The sequence below is a fragment of the Quercus lobata genome, chromosome 1, assembly GCF_001633185.2.
Source record: "Quercus lobata isolate SW786 chromosome 1, ValleyOak3.0 Primary Assembly, whole genome shotgun sequence".
In the NCBI taxonomy this organism is placed as follows: Eukaryota; Viridiplantae; Streptophyta; class Magnoliopsida; order Fagales; family Fagaceae; genus Quercus; species Quercus lobata.
Window position 1 is genome coordinate 15,088,902 of NC_044904.1, and position 22,089 is coordinate 15,110,990.

The 22,089-nt window shown below is 35.0% G+C and overlaps 1 protein-coding gene and 1 long non-coding RNA gene across 2 annotated transcripts; one reads left to right on the forward strand and one right to left on the reverse strand.

The window, feature by feature from the left end:
- Positions 1 to 8,608: 8,608 nt before the first annotated feature.
- Positions 8,609 to 9,708, forward strand: LOC115949640 (protein TonB-like). The gene is made up of 3 exons (XM_031066928.1): positions 8,609 to 8,744; positions 8,849 to 8,941; positions 9,098 to 9,708. The coding sequence occupies exons 1-3, from the start codon at positions 8,609 to 8,611 to the stop codon at positions 9,706 to 9,708; spliced, it is 840 nt and encodes a 279-aa protein (XP_030922788.1).
- A 10,358-nt stretch (positions 9,709 to 20,066) lies between these two features.
- Positions 20,067 to 21,806, reverse strand: LOC115981304. Its single transcript, XR_004089355.1, has 2 exons — positions 21,411 to 21,806; positions 20,067 to 20,105 (listed from the first exon to the last, which is right to left on the reverse strand). It is a non-coding gene; the product is annotated as an uncharacterized LOC115981304 (long non-coding RNA).
- Positions 21,807 to 22,089: the final 283 nt, after the last annotated feature.

Consider the following 22,089-nt stretch of genomic DNA (forward strand, 5'->3'; position numbering starts at 1 on the left):
AAATCAAATGCCCCTAGAAGAATATGGAAATTCATATTCCCACGCTAACAATTTTGGAAAATTATTATGTACTCTCAGAGTACCATAAATGCGTACTCCCCCCTCTCACATGAATTGTAGATCCTACCATGAATTTAATTAGTGGGACTTACCATTCATGTGAGAGGAAAGAGTACACATTTATGGTACTCCGGGAATACACAATAATTTCCCAACAATTTTACCCTTTCCTTCCTACCCTTTAACTAATAGAAATAAAACTAAAAATAATAAATTAAAATTAAAATTTTAAATAATTATTTTTGTATTATACATGTCATCCATATTGTAAAATGATAGAAATATATAAATAAAAGTAAAAGAAACAAGAAATATATATTGATAAACTCTTATATTCAAGTGGTCATCCACAATTCTTTTGATCTCTCTTAGATGTGTACAATAAAGTAAAGTAGTCCCACATATATATAGGACCTTAAAATGCTTGTAAAGTTTATGGGATAATGAGTACACTTATGGATATACATCTCCCCTATAGACTTTACACATCCCTTTTACACATCCCAAATAACCTTTTCATTGCCCAAAGTTTACACATTCCAATAAGACTTTATTTCTAACAATCCATAAATTTACACTATAATTTTAGTGACTTTGCTATGATTTATAGTTTATATTTTGTTTTCCATTTATTTATTGGAGGAAGATTACAAAATAATAATAAAATAAAATTGATACATATAAATAAATAACAGCTATAAGATTTGTAATAATAAACCAAATATAAGAATCTCGTATTCGCAAGAATCTTGACACATTCATAGTCAAGCTAAACATAAAGATAGTTACATTTTCAGATATCTAGATTATTAGGCATCTAGACTTCTCAGAACATGATACTTGGAAATCTAGATACTCATGAATGTAATTACTAATTACTACTGTGCTTGATTTGATTGGATAACTAATACGATTCTCGCGAATATGTGATATTTATGTTGGTATATTGACTTATTCTTAATTAAAAATCTTATATGAATTATTTATTTGTTCTAAAATATCTTTAGATTTATAAATACAATATCAAGTCTTTTTTTGGGTAAATTCCTACACACGCACCAAAAAAAAGGGGGGGATAGAAACACAATATAAAGCCCTATCACTTTCCTAACTGAATATTCCTTCTTCTTCTTCTTTTTAATTCTTACCTAAACTATGGACGAAATGACACACCCATTCTTCAAGTTTGTATAAATAACAATATTCTTTGAGGTTTGTACAAATGTGTAAGAATTTTTTTTTAATTTTTTTTAAATAGAATATTCTATTTAAAAAGTAAGAGTGTGAAAAAGTATGGACTTATCTAGAACATATGAGTTTCTGGTGATATGACCTTATGTATAATCCCCCAAAATTCTTAGATAAATTCCTCGTGATACCACAAATTTTGGAGCGTCAATTGGCACTTTGAACACAAATTTTATACTTTTTTTTCCCTTTTTTACATTGAATTTGAATTTTTTTTATTTTTAATAAAATCAAGGTTTATGATTTTGATTGACTCATTTACTGATTTACCCCATTGAACAGATCCTTTTTGTTTTTGGTGATTATCAATGGCAGCCAAAGATATTTCGAGAAAGGGAAGTTTGCATGTAACCACTATCGGAACAAAGAGCTCTTTTTTCACTATTTCTAATGTTCATACTGAAAGAAAATTTAGGATCTCATGGGATTCATTGATTGGCCAGACCTTTCTTGATATGTTGATAGACAATCGGGGTTGGCATGGGATTGGGAACTCTTGCTATATATAAATATATATATATATATATATATTTGTTTTCAACCTCTAAAATAAAATTTTGAACAACTTGACCCTAAATTTTGTTTATACCCAACTGAAAAAATAAATTTGAATATGATCATTTTAATGCTACTTTCATAATAAAAGTTATGTGGTAAGTTGTAACTAGTTTTTATCTGAACCCAAAATTGACATAACTTTTTTTCCTGCCTTTAACAAATTGCCTCCTAGATTAAATTTTTGTGAAAATATTGTGTCAATAGCACTACTCTTAAAATATTTAATTTTATAAGAAATAAAAAAAATGTTTCAAAATTTTGCTCCTTCATTAAAAATAAATAAATCTTCTCTCTGGACTTTAACTGACTTTGCTGTTGACAGCAAAATAAAGTTGTTTTTCCTTACACTTTTCTTCTTCATCATCAAAAAATTACACCATCATTATAACCAACAGATCTATATTTACATCTATGACTCTTTTCTTATTTTCTGTATCTCTCTTTCTCCCTTCTATGTTTTCTTAGTTTTTATTTCTATTTGATCAAATAGTTTGATAAATACTTAATAGATTTCCAAATCCAAAAAGTCTTTTAGTGCTTGCTCCAATTCCAAGAAATGGGCCACGTGTATGGTTAAAAAATTATATACTTCAAAAGCAAAAAATTATATTAGGTATTTTTTTTTTCCTTAGTTTCACATCTACTCCCTATCCTACTCCTAGTGGTATTACTATTCTTCTTTATCATATATTTAATTGATATTATATAAAAACAGGGCAAAGCACTGCACCATGACTCCTCCTAAAAAGTCCCATATCTAATAGCATTTAAATTCCTTTCTTAAATTCTTTGCCTAACATAGGAAAATTCAAAAATACAAAATGTCTTGTTAATTGTTATTATAGAAAAACAATTGTGACACTCAAAAATAAAAGAGTAATGTTAGAGATACGACCTTTTTTATAAAAAAATTTACAAACTGCTGATGCGGTGAGTGATTATTGGTAAATGAAAAATTAATGTTAATGGTGGGCTTAAATGAAAGAATAATGCTAGAGATACAAACTTTTTTCAAAAAATTTTACAAAGTGCTGATGTAGTGAATGATTATTGGTAAATGAAAAAATGATGTTAATGGTGGGTCTAGATGAAAACCAATAAGAAACTGGCCACATCAACAGTTTGTAAAAATATTGTAAAATGGTATGTGGTTGTAATATTACTTTAGATGAAAACCAATAAGAAGTTTGACACATCAGCAATTTGTACAAAAGTTATAAAATAGTTTGTATCTCTAGTATTATTTTATTTTCTTTTTTAAGCTTATATATTGTCCAAATTTTCAGCTTATTACCATACTTGGCACTTTAGTGTTTAACTTTATATTCTTTTCTTCTTCTTCTTCTTCTTCTCCTTTTATTATTATTTTTGGTTGTTACTTTTTCTCATGCCATATATATATATATATATATATAGGTAAAATTGAGGGAAAATCCAATTAGATTTCAAATTGGAATTCAATTAAAATCTAATTTTATGCCACATGTCATATCTAATTTAAGTTTTTAAATTTTAGTGCTAAGTTAGTTATTTCAGTGTAAAAATAGATTTCAAATTGAAATTCAATTAGAGTCTAATTTTGCACCACATGTTTCATCTAATTTAAGTTTTTAATTTTTTATACTAAGTTAGTTAATTCAGTGTAAAAAGTAGAATTCAATTAGAGTTAATTTTGCGTCATGTGTTTCATCTAATGTAAGTTTTTTAATTTTTTTTTTTTGGGGTCAAATTAATTAATTCGTTGTAGAAAACGGGGAATTCAATATAAATAAACTATAAAAAGCATAATCATATATATATACCTTGACTATATACGGTCCATTACTAGCTAGGTTGTGTGTGTGTGTGTGTGTGTGTGTGCACGCTTAGAGAAAATTTAATTAGATTCAAAATTGAATTTTGCTTTTGTTAGCTTTCCATACAAATTAAATTGTTTAGATTTTTGTTGTTATTTTTGTTCTGAACCAATGAGCATATTTTTTATACTATTTTTATTCAGATATTTTGTATGCTAGGATCTTGAACATAACAAATTGTAATTGAGCTAAACAACCATATGCACCTATCCCCATTCAAGTTAGGAGATACTATTGGACCAATTTATTCTTTTATTTTGTGTTGTATTTAGTAGAATTCACGGACATTGATTGTGAATTAATATTGCATAAGTAGTATCCAATAGTGATTTTCAAAATTATCATATACATAATAGCAATATAATGAGAAACTTGGCGCAATCAATATCATGAAAATTGTATTAAAAAAAACTGTTTTAGTACTTCCAAATTTCCTAGTCGAAATAATATCCTATATGTTTTATAATCCAAGCTAACAGTAATAGCACAATTACAATTCATTATATCTGTGCGTAAGCATGGATTATGATAAGGGTAATTTTGTAGTATTCGGATTACACATGACAAGGGGTATAGTGACACCCCGAATAAGCCTATCGGCCTTGTGTATGTCTACACCTAACAAACCAAGAAGTCTACAAAGCTGACGACATTAACTCTTGACTTATGTTGGAGGCTGACATCGCCAAGATGAAGGGAATAACTAGGCTGACGGTTCTGACGAAACCCTAACTTGGTCTCCACGTATATATATATATATATAAGGAAATTTCTTGTGTCCCATGCGCAGTGGTGATAAAAAAGACTCCTATAAGGAAAGGATTCTGAAGAATATGCTTATAAGGATTCCTATATGGAAAAGACTTCTAGTCCAAGGAAAGAGAGGCCGACTTATCTACTATAAAAGCCCCAATACCCTCACTAGCCAAGGTATGCATAATTTACCAGCTCTGGCACTCTTGAGTTGTGAGAAATTCTAACTTGACCTTCGAAGAGTATTTGGCCGGCACTACACCGGTGCTCTCTCTGCAAGGTCTTCTCTTTTTGTGTTGTGCAGACGTTGTTTCGATCACGTGAGGATCATGTAGCTTACTATTGATTTTTCAGCATCATCAAATTACATAATAGTTTCAATTAATGGTGGTCTTAAATTTTACACATTTTTTTTTTAAAGTACAAACTACCTAACGTCCTTCAGTACCTGTATTGAAACTCTCAAACCTTGACCATCTTTTTTTTCTCCTTCGTGACTTTTTAATTTTAAACTTTATATTTTTGTTATAAACCCAAATTTTAAATATTTTGTAGAAGAGACAAAAAAAAGGTTTAATTCTACATATTTTTTAAAAATAATCAAGGCATGTGTAGAGTGTATACAACCTTACAAGTTATTGATATACTCTTAACACGTTTAAATTGATTGATTTTATCAGTTTATTTTAAAGAATTAAATTAGATATTTAAACTTTATGTATTTAGATTTTTTTATTTTTTTTTTCTTAATGGAACAAGAAAGAAGGTTTGTTAACACGTTCTTCCATGGGTTTAGCTCACTTTAGCTTTTGTCTTTTACTCTTAATTTAGGTACTGTTTTTTATTTCTTAATGAGAGATTTGGCTTCGGAGATTCCAGACCTACTCTTTAGCATTAGGAATGCCGTTTATTAGGGAATTGCCTTTAATGTGTGATGGCATGAACTAGGACATATTGTGATAGCAGGACATATTGTGATAGCAAGGTTATATTTTAATATGCATCTTAACTCCAAACTTTACGCATATAGGAAATGTTATGAATCTTAGTTGGTTCAACGGATATTGTCTTTTGTCATCAAATAAAAAATTTAAGATCGAATCTAGTCTATACTTGAAAAAAATTCATAAGTGTCTTAATGGTAAAAAACAATTATCATGAAATGAAAGTTATAAATTTAAATTCATATGTATCTAAAAAAATATGGAATCAAGCCAAATTTGGCTTCATGTTTAATTGACCCAATAAGTTTGTTTAAGGTTTGACCCTTTATTTGTGGCAATCATATTCACGTGAGAGTAATATAGGATTAATAAATAATTTCCTTCGGTAAATGATAATGACCTAATAGTGCAGGTATGATGGGCATAATGATTGGCCCATGGGAAAGTTTATATATTATGTAATTAATTTAAAAAGTCCTCAAATATACACTGTTTGGTAGCAATTTTTTAAAGGGAAATATTAATAGATGCCTTCAGCTTTTGTTAATGAACTTTTGTAAAAAGCTTGTGTGGAAAAAAAAAATTAATATTTTGACAGTTTTTTCTATTTTCCATAAAAGTGATGCTAAAATTTTTTAAAATGATTTGCTAACAATTGTTCTAAAGGCACCCTAACAAGACCATTTTTTTAAATGACAAAATTTAATGGCAATTCTACCACCCTGATTTACAAAAAAAAAAAATGCATATATATTTGCCACACAAAAACATTATATATACTAAACTAACCTATTGTGACAACCTTAATAAAAATGTTGAACAGCCCAACTTGAAAATCACAAGAATCTGTGTTCAACAAAAATAAGAATAATGCTATATCTACAACAATTTCAAAACAAATCTTATGCAGTAAACGATAACTGATTCTAATTTGCGCTCAACACTGACATCACTTTTAAACTTAACAATAATAGCTTGTTGTATAAGATTTGTTATGAAAATATTGTGAACATAACATTACACCAAAAATAATTTTGGCCCTTAAACCCAAAAAAAAAAAAAAAAAATAACAACAATAAAAATTAGCCAAAAAAAAAACAAAAAAAAAAAAAAAATCCCAAATAAAAACGAGACTAAACCAAATAACAAGTGAACAAATTATTCAACAAAAAGCCCATTCAAGAAATAAATAAATAAAAATCCTTAATCATTCAAATTTTTAACTCATTCAGCTTATTACATAAAAATAATCTATAATTTCATTTTTCTTTAAAAAACAGTACCAAGAAAAAATTCCTAAAGCTGCCACTAACAAAATTTGGTTTCAAATTAGTTTGGAGATACCAGTTCCAATCTAGCACATGGTGAATTAAAAAACTATTCATGTGTATTATTTAAATAAGTGATGTGATTCGTTAAAAAACTCATGTAACTAAAACTACACATGAATGTTCTCTTCAAACTAGTGGTAGCTCCGCATTTAATTGAGGGTGACCACACTAACTTGCAAAAATATATATATACACACACACACATGCACACTAAACAAAATATTGTGACCACCCTAATAAAAATGTTGAATACCCTGTGTAAGGACACAATTTGTAACGACCCAGAATAATGTCAGGTTCGCACGTAAAAAGGCCCAAACAATATCATTTATAGAGCGTGGGTTTGAAAGGTTAGGCCTTGATCACCAGACAGTGGGTTTTTCGCGGTGTTCATACATAATTAAATCGTGTTCTCCCTAGGAGTCTTTCTCCAGGAAGCGGGCTGGGAGGCTCTGGTTTTTTGCCATTTTTCTCAGCCCCCTTCTTAGTGCATTAACCTTCATATTATATAACCCTTCTTGGTTGATCTTAGCCCTCCACTTGTTGATCAGGCAGGTGCCTGCTTCTGTACCCGTCCCATCAGCTGCTTCACCCAGCTTTTTGTTAGTTACGCTAATCGAAATAACACTATTCAAAAGTTTTTTCCCCTTAATACGGTCAATACGTTTGCGGACGTATTTAATGCGGAGGTGAGCCTTTTATATACTCTATTCCCATATGAGTCCTACTCTGCTCGCCTTCTCTTCTGAGGGTGCTCAAGAGGTTCCCTTAGACGATACGCTGAGCTTTCTCTTGAAGTCTTGGGAAGCCGAGGACAGGGAGATCCTCGGCTGTAAGTATGGGCAATTCGGACTTTCGCTGCTCGTCCTCAGCATATCCCATCCTCGGCACGGGCACTGGGCCCTAATGGGAAGTAGGCCGGGTTGTGAGCTCTCTAGCTCACAATAGCCCCCAAAATCCTGCTATCCGGCTCCTCAGACGGATAGGAGGGTTTTGATGACATCAGGCTTCTGCCAAAACTTGTCAATCCTTATCACCTATCGGCTCCCGAGACATTTTCATCTGCCCGAGACACGTTCTGGGAGCCATTGGGAGGCGAAACGTGTCTTCATTAAATGCGGGCGGCTCTGTGTTCCCCGTGTTCAATGGTGCGATGATGATCGAACGCTGGAGACCCTTTTGTCTTTATGGGCGGGAAAATTTGGGCAGTTACTTTTGATAGGAGGTATAAATGATTTTTAGAAACGGTTTATTTCTTTACTTTCGCACTTAAGAATTCCAGCGCACATTTCTTGGGTTCATCCCACTTTCATCCAAATCCGAGTCTATCTCCAGCACAAAAAAACCTGTCCGAGGCACCTTTCCTCTTTTCTGTAAGTTCTCTGTCTCCGCTAACTCGTGCTTTTTCTTTTTTTGGGTTTATTTTTCTTTGGTTTCTATCGTTCTCCCACCACCCATTGGATTTGTTTAGTAGCACATAAAAATGGTCAAATTGAGAAAATTGAGAAAGTTGATTGAAACCGAAAAGGCGATGGAAAAGTTCATTGCCGATTATAGGATCCCCTCTAGCGTTAATTTAAGACACTGTAAGATGGGGGAGTGGCATGCTTTGAGAGGGACCGGCGGCGTAGTAATCCCTGTTCTCGCCTTCGTAGAAGGGGGTATGAGAATCCCCATGGGGCCGGTAGTAAGGGATTACCTTAGGCATTTCCGTTTGGCTCCCACCTAGTGCGCCGCCAATATGTTTAGGATTTTGGGTTGTGTGGATGCTTTAAACGAAAAAATTGGGTTAAGACTGACCCATCATGACGTGAAATGGTGCTACAACCTCCAAAAATTGAGGGGTAAAGTCTATTACATGAAGACAAGAGATGAAAGAGTTCGGCTGATCCAGTGCCTCCCCGACTCTAACAAGGGGTTGAACAAAGATTTTCTTATCGTATCTGGGGAATGGCACGATGGCGTTCCCTGCCCAGTGGTGGAAGGAGAGCCAGGTGCGATATAGTGAGTAGGAGGGTGCCCATTCCTGCGCCATCTCGGTTTGATGTGGCTCAGTTACTAACCATGTATATTTTTCTTCTCCCTTTTCTTTTTGCAGATCTGAACGCCTTTCCTCAGCATTTTCATCTAGTTAACCGAGCCGACTTGGAGACTGTTCTCAATACGGCAGATTTTATAAATGAGGAGGACGGTCAAATTAGAGTTGCTCACAAAATCTTAGGGTACACACCCATTCAGAAGTCATTTGCCAAGCCAAGGCACGTGATCAGCGCGAACCATCCTCGGCTTTCGAAAATTATTGTAGTTGAATAAGAGTTTTTGATCTCCGGGGGTTCTCCTATCCCAGAGGGCATTCCATTGGTAGATCTTCCTCCTTCTCCTCCAGCGTCAGAAGGTGAGGGCGAGTTCAGTTCGTTCGAGGAGGGATTTAGGGTTTTTGAACAAGTCAACCCGTCTGAGGATCCTTCTGGTGACCTAGGGGATCCAGCCTTGTCCGAGGCAGAATTGTCATTAGTGGGCACATCTTCTCGAACGGGGATGGGACTCAAGAGGAAGCCCTCAACCAGCTTAATCGAACTCCTCGAGGGTCAACCAAGGAAGGGTGCGCAGGGAACGCCGCAATCCAATGCTCCGTCCCCACCACCTCAGCCCCAGACTATCCAGACCAAGTCATCCTCCACAAAGTCACAGCCACAGTCCCCCCGCCCCAAACTTCCTGCTCTTACCCAACCAACTCTGCCTCCTCGGCCAAAAGGTACTGATTCAAAGAGAAAGAGGAGCCCCAAGGACAAGGAAACCATGGATGGGGTAAAATCCCAACCTTCTAAGGAGAGGGAGGAAGGCCCACGCGCGAAACAATTGAAGATTGGGCACCAAAGCAAGGGTAAAGAGACTGAATCCCAATCTTCCCAAGGCAAGGGAAAGGGGATCGAGGCCCAATCCTTGCCAAATGCCTAGCTTCCTGCCTCAATGCTTCATGGGGGGCCACTGTTGGAAACTGCGTCCATGAGGGACCTTGGAGATGGCGAGGGTGGTTACGTGGCAGACACACTAGAGAGAACCATGCTACTTTCCACCGACGTGGATGGGCTGAAGAAAATGAGGATACAGGAGGTCTTCCTCAGTACGAAGAGGTACTTGGGCATGGTAAGGCTCTTGAAACCTAAAACTTTATGAACTCTCACTCCCGGTTTGTCATTCACGATGTATTTATCTCCCTTGACAGGCTCTCCAGGCCACCTATAGGATGGAGGAAGAGGTGAACAATCAGAGTAAGGCGGTCGAGAATGAACGCTCTAAGCGCTTAGTGGCCACGCGGACTCTTAAAGCCTCCAAGGACGACCTTGCCAAGGCAAAGACGGCCCTAACAGATGCTATCCGAGATAAGGATAGCGCCTCGGCGGGTTTAGCTAGCGCCCAAAAACAGGCCGAGGACCAAACAAAACGTCTGTTAGAAGCCGAGGATTAGTTACGAATTGCCAAGGAGCTGATCAATGATTTAAATAAAAAACTGGTCACGGCAGAGCATGACAAAGGTGTGGCGGAGTATGCCCGCGACGAAGCCATGAGGGCCAAGCGGGAGGCCGAGTTTGCCAGAAACGAGGCTGAGGCTGCCAAAGAAACGGCCGAGGATGACGGTTACAACGCGGGGGTAGCTGACACCCAAGCCTCCCTCAAAGCCCAAATTCCTGGAGTATGTAGGCTTTACTGCTCCCAGGTTTGGGAGAGGCCCTAAAACGAGCTGGGGTTGATGCTTCGTCTGACCTGTGGAAGGCGGAGAGCATATTTTACCCCCCAACTATCCGCGAGACTGCCCCATCCAGTTCTGAGGCCGTGCGTGACCCCAAGGAGGCCAGTGCTGCTCAGTCAGAGGCTGTTCAAATCATCGTTCCCTCCGGCGAGTTATCCAATGAAGGAGAGCCTCCTGATACAGCAAGAGCACCTGAAGATCTGAATTCCGAGGCTCCCAAGGAAGGTACCGAGCTGACTGCCAGTGCTCAAATCCTCAACGCCGAAGAACCTGTCATCCTTTCCCAGCCCCTGCAGGCGATTCCCCTTGCCGAGGTCCCCAAAAGCCCCGACACCGATCCCGCTCAGCCTCTTCCTGAGGGGACTGTCCCCCAGGTCATTGAGGAAAGTTCTGTTTTGCCCTCCTCGGATGTGGCCGACATAGGATTAAAGGAGTAGAAGCCCCTGCCAGCCTCCACATCTGTTTTTAGTTTAATGATAGCACAGTTTCTCTTTTGTTTTCTCGTTTGAAAAACTTTATAATTTGTTTGTAGTTTGAAGTTGTTGAACACGCATATGAAATCCCTTCGTTACTCTTTCCTTTTGATTATATGCCATATGTCTCGTCGATGCTTACTATTGTTATGAACCTGATGACTTTTGAACTAGCTATTTCACTAAGTATAAATTGTCATGCATACGATAGATTTGGAACCATATTTCGGAGTGTTAACTTATCCGCACCCATTGGGCGTTAGACTTACATCTGGACTTCCTTCTGTGGAGATATAGACTTCGCCCGGGATGTCCCGTATGTCACCGGGGCCAATTTGGTGTCCGGACCTCGTTTGAGTAGTTGGTTTCCCCATAGGTTTGAGTCCGAGGACCATGCAATACCCTGGTTCTGTCCAAAACTTGATATTTATAAGTAGTTGGTTTCCCCATAGGTTTGAGTCCGAGGACCATGCAATACCCTTGATTCTGTCCAAAACTTGATATTTATAAGTAGTTGGTTTCCCCATAGGTTTGAGTCTGAGGACCATGCAATACCCTGGTTCTGTCCAAAACTTGATATTTATAAGTAGTTGGTTTCCCCATAAGTTTGAGTCCGAGGACCATGCAATACCCTTGGTTCTGTCCAAAACTTAATATTTATAAGTAGTTGGTTTCCCCATAGGTTTGAGTCCGAGGACCATGCAATACCCTAGTTCTGTCCAAAACTTGATATTTATAAGTAGTTGGTTTCCCCATAGGTTTGAGTCCGAGGACCATGCAATATCCTTGGTTCTGTCCAAAACTTGATATTTATAAGTAGTTGGTTTCCCCATAGGTTTGAGTCCGAGGACCATGCAATACCCTGATTCTGTCTAAAACTTGATTTTTAAGTAGTTGGTTTCCCCATAGGTTTGAGTCCGAGGACCATGCAAGACCCTGGTTCTGTCCAAAACTTGATTTTTAAATAGTTGGTTTCCCCATAGGTTTGAGTCTGAGAACCATGCAATACCTTGGTTCTGTCCAAAACTTAATATTTAAGTAGTTGGTTTCCCCATAGGTTTGAGTCTGAGGACCATGCAATACCTTGGTTCTGTCCAAAACTTAATATTTAAGTAGTTGGGGGAAGTAACCCCTCGGCTATGGCATGGGACCTTGGTTTAAGGGGAATTAGCTCCTCGGCCAAGCCCCTAGAACCATTCGTGTTGCTGACGCTACGAAGCGCAGTCCTTAGTAAAGAATCATAACCCCTAGTAGAACTTTTCGCTAGAACACTACAACCGGCTGTTAGAAATGACAAAGGGACTGTCTCGACCTACCGCCTGTGCCAACACACAAGCCTTCCCCACAGACAGCACCAATTGTAAGGGCACGATTTGTAACGACCCAGAATAATGTTGAGTTCGCACGTAAAAAGGTCCAAACAATATCATTTATAGAGCGTGGGTTTGAAAGGCTAGGCCTTGATCACCAGACAGTGGGTTTTTCGTAGTGTTCATACATAATTAAATCGTGTTCGCCCTAGGAGTTTTTCTCCAGGAGGCGGGCTGGGAGGCTCTGGTTTTTGGCCATTTTTCCCAGCCCCCTTCTTGGTGCATTAACCTTTACATTATATAGCCCTTCTTGGTTGATCTTAGCCCTCCACTTGTTGATTAGGCAGGTGCCTACTTCTGTACTCGTCCCATCAGCTGCTTCACCCAGCTTTTTGTTAGTTACACTAATCGAAACTACACTATTCAAGAGTCTTTTCCCCTTAATACAGTTAGTACGTTTGCGGGCGTATTTAATGCGAAGGTGACGTCTTCTTCGTGAGCCTTTTATATACTCTATTCATGTATGAGTCCTACTCTGCTCGCCTTCTCTTCTGAGGGTGCCCAGGAGGTTCCCTTAGACAATACGCTGAGCTTTCTCTTGAAGTCTTGGGAAGCCGAGGACAGGGAGATCCTCGGTTGTGAGTACGGGCAATTCGGACTTTCGCTACTCGTCCTCGACATATCCCATCCTCGGCACGGGCAGTAGGCCCTAATGGGAAGTAGGCCGGGTTGTGAGCTCTCTGGCCCCACACCCTGAATTGAGAATCACAAAAATTTGGATTAAAAAAATAATAAAAGTAACGCTACATTCACAATATTTTCACAATAAATCCTATAGGGTATGTTACTAATTCTAATTTAGATCCAATACTGATATCATTTTTTTACCTGCCAATAACAACTTTTCACATAAAATCCTTAAACAAAAACAAAAACAAAAAAAAAAAAAAAAAACAAACTAACAAACAAAAAAACTTAAATAACATCAATAAAAATTAGCTCAAATAACAATGTACAAAAATAACCAAAACAAAAACAAGACTTGACCAAACAACAACAAGTGAACAAATTATTCAATAAAAACCTACTAAAAACGAAAAGATAAAAATCTATAATCATTCAAATTTGTAACTCATTCACCTATTCAATAAAAATAATATATAATTTCATTTTTCCTTAAAAAAAAATTACAAGAGAAATACCATGGTCATGAGTTCTTTATGGTGGTGATGGCAGTTATGCTTCCTTTGGTTTTTCAATTGTAACAAATTTTCTCTCCTTAGTGACTTGGCATGCAATTTGTAACAATTTTTCTTTTTCTTTTTTGTGCTGTATTTAGTAGAATTTCACGGACATTGATTGTGAATTAATATTACATATGTAGTATCCAATAGTGATTTTCAAAATTATATACATAATAGTAGTGTAATAAGAAACTTAGCGCAACCAATATCGTGAAAATTGTAAGAAAAAATTATTTTAGTACTTCCAAATGTCCTAATTGAACTAATATCCTATATGTTTTATAACCCAAACTAACATCAATAATACTATTTCAATTCATTATGTCTGTGCGTAAGCATGAGTTACATAATAATTGTGGTCTTAAATTTTACACAATTTTAAAAAAAATAAAATAAAAACTACCTAATGTCCCAATACCTGTATTGAAAGTTTGAAACTCTCAAACCTCTACTATCTTTTTTTTCTCCTTTGTGACTTTTTAATTTCGAACTTTATATTTTTGCTATAAACCCAAATTTTAAATATTTTGAAGAAGAGAGAAAAAAATAAGTTTAATTCTACGTATTTTTTACAACTTTACAAGTTATTGATATACCCTTAACAAGTTTAAATTGATTGATTTTATCAGTTTATTTTAAAGAATTAAATTAGATATTTAAACTTTATGTATTTAGATTAATTTTTTACTTTAATTGTTAGTGACTATTCAACGGTTTCAAAATATGGAAAAAAAAAATGTCAAATACAGTTTTTTTTTTTTTTTAAGAAACAAATGTCAAATGTCAAATATAGTTGAGCAAATTAAATTTGGTATAAGCTAGAAAAAGACAAAGCTTTTTATCTTATTATTTTGTTGATGGTAAAATATGAATTCCCATCTATAAAATAATCAAAGATACTAAAAAGTGTTGAAACTTTATATCTTCTATTTATTCTTTATTTTTCAAACTAAAAAATATCATTTAATTAATTTATTTATTTATCAGGTTATTGATTTTGATTGATTTTTTAAGGTTTTTTTTTTTTTTGTTTAATATTGTCTTTAAACCCCCCCCCCTCCTAAATTGAAATCCCAGCTCCGCCACTGCAAAAAATTATAATAAGTTGTTATTATTAATTTGACGAAAATTTATGATTAATTATTTAATTATATTTATTTATGTATTCAATGGTTGTTGTTTTACCAATCTTTAAACTATTAATAAGTTTTTTAGACTATTGTATAATATAGTTGTATTATATACTAAATTGTATTTAGAATACTATTTTAGATTATTGTATATAATATGGAAGTTGTATATGCTAAAAAAAAAATTTAATCTTCTTATTTTTTTACTCATCCTCCATGACAAATTCCTAACTCCGCCACTGACCCCCTAGGAAAAAAATATATTGGAGCCACCACTGGTTATAGGATGTCTCCTCCAATTCAATCATTATTACAAATAATTATTAAGAGCAATCACATCAAATGAGCTCAAATTTTTAGCTTTTAGCAACTCAAAAACCCACTTATCTATTTTAATATATTACTTTACAATACACCTTATATCAAATGATCAAAAGTTCTATTTTTTTAACACTTCATTTAAAATAATAAAAACAACTTGTTAAAATAATAAAATAATAAATAACCTCCACAAACACCAAAAGCAATCAACCACTTCATTTAAGGAATATAAAAATATTTTTTGTTATAAGTTTTGAGCTACAGTAGACTATCAGACATAAGTAGACTGTAGCTCATTTGCCAAAATTTTTAAAAATAGTACCATTGTTGTCAGGGACAGACCTAAGTGGGGGCCTAAGGGGGCACAGGTCCCCCTTGGGTCCAATTTATATATATATATATATATATATATAGTTATTATATATTTTATTTTTATAGTTGGCCCCCCTTCCAAAACTTTAGGCCCCTCTTTTTCTTATTAAATCTAGCTAGCCTCACCCAGATAGCAACTATCCAACTCAAAAACTTAATAAAAACATTTACAATGGTGATTGTATCTTAGCAAAAAAGAAAACTATTTTACCACCAAAGAATCAAAAAATCATGTGTTATTAGAGAAGTTAAAGCTAAATTTTTTGTAACTATAGTAAATTGGTATAAATACTAGTTGATTGTACCAAGTTGTCAAAAATAAAATACAATATTTTATTAAGATTATATCCCTTCCTTCAATTAAAAAACTCAAATTCTTTCTCTTCCTTTATTATTTTAATGAGTTGTTTATATTATTTTAAATGAAGTGATAAAAAAAATAGAACATTTGATATTGGATGTATTGTAAAGTGAGGTGGTAAAATAGATAAAGTGACTTTTTGAAGTGCTAAAATCTAAAATTTTTAGCAATACCATTGTGAATGCTCTAACTTCCAAAAAAAAATATATCCTAGCTAGCCTAGTATTAAAAAAAACATTATTTTGTTTTTGTTTTTGTTTTTGTTGGTAAATGATTGCATCTTAATGTATTTAGAAATAACGATTCTGTGTATTTATAATTTTTTAATACTATATAGATGCCTATTTGGAGTTTTTTTTTTTTTTTAATACTCTGGCCCTACTAACTTAAAATCTTGGGTCCGTCCTTGATTGTTGTAGTATTTTTTTTTGAAATGAGTTGCTAAATATAGCTTTTTTAGCTTTTAAGTGCTTTACTGGGAATGCTCTAAGTACTTTATTAGTTTGTTGGAGTCTATCTCTCACGTGACCAACTATCAAGATAGAGAAGTTTGGTAAGACACCATTTATTGCTTCCTTAGGCTCCCCTTAACAAAAGCTAAAAAAAATGGTTGCTCTACCAACACAACAAATTATCACAATAATAGCTGAGGATGTTGTGAAAATATTGTGTCCCTAGACTTTCTCTTGAAGGAAATCATGGGTGTGAAACACCATTTCATGAATGTGAGAGACAAACACAATCAATTCCAAAACCTAAATATGGTGGGCTTTGCAGTCCAAAACAAAACATTTCCAAGCAGCCCATGTTTCCTTTTGGTCTATGAAGGATCAAGAGCTAGAATTGCTAAATAAGCCTTCCTCAGTACCTTATAAGGTATAATAATAATAATAATAATAATAACTAGTCGCTAACCCGTGCGATGCACGGGAAAGTTATTGGGTATGAAGGTTTAACATTCTGAATTATTTAATAAATGTATGAAAGACAAATTTAAAAAACAAATTATTCAATATTTCTAATTAATCATGATGAACCACAACAATAGCAAATATGTTAACCCATCCAACAACAAAACTACAACTCATAAGCTTAAATTATATCCAAACACAAACAAACAAACAAACAAAAAGTCTCATATTAATACAAAGAGAGAAACAAAACAAAAGGCTAAATGTAAATTAAAATTATAAAACATTAATAGTGGTCGTTGTAAACCACAAAACATATACACGGCTATTTACAAATAAAATCACTACTATCTAAAGAACAGTTAAAAGAGATAGCACTATTAACAAAATAAACAATCAATACTTAATATAAAATAATATAAATGATAAAATAAACAATCAATATTAAATATAAAATAATATAAATGATAAAATAAATAATGCAAGGGCAAAAAGTTAACACTTGATGGACGTGTGGCAGAGGCATATAAAGTTGAATTTGAAAGCTTCACAGGCTGGCTTGGTCAGGCAAAGGCACACAAAACAAAATAAGGTTGAGAAGACAAAAGAGCGAAAGGAAAAAGAAACAAAGCAAAAAGAAAGGAGCTTGAGCAAAAAAGAAAGAAAGGAGTCTTGGCGAAGAAGATGGAGGTGACAGCAACTATCTGGTATCGACTTCCGCTTTTCTCTATGGGTTTTTTTTTTTTTTTGTGGATATTATTTAAATGATCTGAGTTTTGGGTTTTGGGGGAAGGAGATTGTAGCGTGAGAATGTCAAAAGAATAATTCAAATGTTAAAATATTGAGGTTTATATTGCTTTTATAGTGTTCATAGTGGGTGTTTTGAGGGGGAGACGATTTTGAGAAAGAAGATGTCTGTTGGTGGGTATGGTGGGTTTTCAGATGCGATGCGATGATGCTTTGCTGTTGGCTTGCCGTGGGTCTGATTGGCTTGCCGTGGGTCTGATTGAAGAGGAGCTGGGAGGAGCTGGAAGAGAAGGCATAGTATCGTGAAAGGGAAAGCGTGAAAGGCAGAGTCGGGTTTTAAAAAATTCAATTACGTTTTTTTTTTTTTTTTTTAAATTATGCTGACGTAGAAAATTGTAGAAACTTCAAAAGCTTCGATATATATATATATATATATAGATAATAATAATGGATTTGCGTTTGAATTGGATAATAAGGTACCTGAAAAAACACTATCCAAGCCCAAGAGAATACCATAATTGTAGTAAGCTATCATGGGCTTGAAGCCCATTCCAACTAGGCCAAGCCCAGAATGGGAAAGCTCAAATCAAAACTCAAAACTTGGGCTTGGATGAACAGTGACACACCACTAACAAAGTTAACGGGACAAAGGCTGCTGACTAATAAGGCAACAAAACTGTTATCTTTGCGTCTTTATTTCACTTTTCAGTTATGACCACTCATTATTAGCCACGTGTTACACATTACACAATGATAAGAACAGAGATCAGTAGATCACGGGATTGAGATCCCGTGCAATACCTAGGGTATTGCACGGGGTGCAATAGCTCAAATCCTAGCCTTCCATTCAATCTAATGGTTCTAAAATAACTCCACGTCATCAATCCGCGTCACTTAGGAAAAAACAATTTTAATTCACTCTCATTCCTTCTTTCTCTCATTTTTTTTCCTGTTCATATCTTTCTCTCTGCAACTTTTCACTCCTTAGTCCTCTCCTCTGTTCTCTCTAATTTTCAAAATTTTCAAAAAATCCCGATGTTGTTACCGCTTCGCTTGCGCTCTCGCGGCAAACCACCGTCACCGTACGGACCAAGTCTCGAATCAGCCACCATTGCGCCACCCACCGGCCACCATTTCTCTCCCCCAATGATCTATCAGCCCCTGCTACGCCTTTGTCGGCTTCACTGCTTAGCATCTCTAAACTACACTGCCAGCCCAATCACTTCCCAATGAGTTCTCTCTCTGACTTTCCATATATATATTGGGAACACGAAAGAAAATAAATTGAAATTGCAATTTTTTTTTTTTTTTTTTTAGTTAGTTTTGACATTAAGGATTGAAATTTGTTGCTGGGTTTTTTTGGCTATGGGATTTATGGGTTTTTTTTTTTTTTTTTTTTTTTTTTTTTTTTTTTAATTTTCATTCTCACTGTGGTGATTTGTACTAAGACCCAAGAAATTGTTGATGGGTATATTTTTTTGCTCAGTATTATGGGTTGGATTATTAATTTGTTTATTTTTGAACTTGAGCAGAATTTAATGCTTCTTCATTGTTGAACTTGAAAGGCACTATGAATACCTTTATCTAACTTAAGTTGGACATATAGGTGATATATGTGGACAATTTAGAGATTTGCTTTATTATTATTTTTTAATAGGGTATTGCAATGAAGATTAGGCATATCAAAATCTGTTAGTGATTCTTTCTTGAAAAAAAAAAAAAATCTGTTAGTGATTGGAATAATTCATTATTACAGAATTTGCATCAATGTGAAGTTCTAAATTTATACAGCAATTTAGTGTGTTCATTTGCAGTTAGATGGCATTAGTTTTGATGATGGAGAGTCTCCATTGTAGACCTCTCAAAGTTGAAAAGGTAGATTTTGCTGTGCACGGGTAATGTAGCATTAGTGGAATGCTTACATTTTTTTTTTTTTTTTGGTTGGTTGTGATCTTGCTAGTTGTGATCTAGGTTGGTTTTGATGTAGCTTGTTTGAAAGCTAATGTAAGAGCTAAAGACCATGGGCGTGATTTCTTGTTGTGGTGATAGTAGACAGTTTGACATTGGTAGTAAACAATAGATACTAAAGACAGATGCAGTTTGACATTGGTAGTAAACAATAGGTTCCAAAGACAGATGTCTTTCAGTGTGTCATTAAATATTCATACTATGCTTTGGTTGACTGCATTTTTGTGGTAATATGCTCTCAATTTGTAGTAATAGTTGAAATTGATAGCAATTAAACCTTGTAATGTAGGTTTGATAGTTCATGTACAAGCAAAATTGGTTGTTTCTTTGCTAAGTTCTGTGTAGTCATAGCTATGCTTTTGATATATAAATCACCCCCCCTCCCCGGGGCCCAAGTCCGTCCATCATCTTAATAGTAATATTCTTGTTTTTTTCTAGCATTGTTTCAACCTTTCAATATTATCATCTATGTAGTTTGAATTTGAAAATATTATTGCAGTGAGTCACAATATTAAAGGTTGCTACTTTTTATTATCCACTATGCAGGTGATTTCTTGGATGCAATTGAGCACTAAACCTGTTTTTTCTGAATTGGTGGCTCAATAATCTCAGCATGGTTATACATAAGGGCTGGCACTAATGGGCTACCATAGACAAGCCACTTGAGATCGAAAAAGCATATGATCTTGAAGCGCACACACTTATAAGGAATGCTTCAAAACCTTTTCTGGCAATATAGCTTGGCTGGAGCTCTATGCTCTATCATCCTGCAACATTAAAAAACAAATTTCAATCAATACAGTAACATCTTAGAAGACCAACCCTCTATTTACTTGTAAAAATCTTATATGATTCGTTGGTTTCAAGTGAAATAAACCAACAATTTGACTGGAACTTGAAACATAATTGCTATATATAAGTACTTTTCTAGTGCCCCACACAGCCCACACCTTTTGAAATTAGAACAACCCTTATTTCAAGCTTGGCTAAGAACCGACAGAAATTTCCATGACAAAGACAACCCAACAGAAGAAAAACTACATCTACCAAAATTCAAAAATTTATCTATAATTTACTGCAATTAGAGCAAAAGTCAGCCTAGCTGCTGTATACTTGAACAGATGCACCCCCACCATTTGTAATTGCACTTTGAACCAACCAAGTGATGTAAGAAAACTGCCAACTTATGCTCAAATTGTAGTGGCAACCGAAGCAACTAAAGAGTCTAAGACAATGCATATCTCTACATTATTAACATTTGAGGAACTAAGGAGGCAATATTAACATGATAAATTCTAATATTTGGAAGAAAAATATCCTCTTTGCCAACAAATGGGATTTTCACAAACTTCACAATGTCAGGTAGTTGAACGGAAATAGTAGAAGAAACAGCCTTCTCTATGAGCACATTCTTGGCAAAATCAAGACCAAGTGTGATGCTTGCACATATATGAAGCCTTCCTCCTCAGATTGAATTTGAGTGTTATTAGGAGTTAGTAAAAATGATAGAACTATTAACAAATTAATGGGTGAAATTAATAAGAAAAACTCAAAAGACAAGTTGTTCAAAGGAAAACCAAGAACCCAAACACTCAAATTACAGTGATCTTCTCTTGAAGAAACTACGAGAGCAACACCTAGAAAATCAAAACAAAAATTTTCTAATTGGTACTACCAGTGACATCAACTACAGACGAAATTCTTCATTTTTTTTTTCCATCCTAACCCACACCATCATATAGAAAAACGAACAAGTGAAACTTAACCAAAAAAAAAAAAAAAAAACCCAATCCATAATACCGAGCAAAACAATATACCCATCAACAATTTCTTGGCTCTTAGTACAAATCACCTCCGTGAGAATGAAAAATTGTAAAAAAAAAAAAAAAAAAAAAAAAAACACCCAGATTAAAAGAACTCATAAATCCATAGCCAAAAAACCCACCATCAGATTTCAATGCCTAAGCTCAAAACCAACTTTTAAAAAAAATATATATAAAAAATTGCAATGTCAATTTATTTTCTATCGTGTTCTCAATATATATGAAAAGTCAGAGAGAGAGAGAACTTACTGGGAAGTGATTGGGCCGGCGGTGCAGATTGGAGATGCTAGGCAGTGGAGCCGACAGAGGCATAGCAGGGGTTGATAGATCGTTGGGGGAGAGAAATGGTGGCTGGTGAGTGGCGCCATGGTGGCGATGACGGTGGTTTGGCGTGAGAGTGGTAGCGGCAAAAGCAAGTCAGCAACATCAGGATTTTTTGAAAATTTTGAGAATTAGAGAGAACAGAGGAGAGGACTGCGGAGTGAAAAGTTGGAGAGAGAGATATGAACAGAAGAAAAAAAAAATGAGAGAAAAAAGGAATGAGAGTGAATTAAAATTTTTTTTCCTAAGTGACGCGGATCGATGACGTGGAGGTATTTTAGAGCCATTAGATTGAATGGAAGGCTAGGATTTAAGCTATTGCACCCCGTACAATACCCTAGATATTGCACGGGATCTCAATCCTAGATCACGTAGTGGGTCACAGTCCTCGTCAGAAACAAGTCAGACTCTATCCACTTATCTCCACTCGAGGTCCTCCCTCATTAATGTCCTCATAAATATCTAGGGGAACGCACACCCGGTTTTCCAATTCAGTAATACTGTGGACGCATCAAGCCAAAGTTTTAGTCAACAATTTTCACAATAATCTAACACCTCACTCATGGACCCATTGTAACGTGAAATTTAAAATAATGATAATGATATT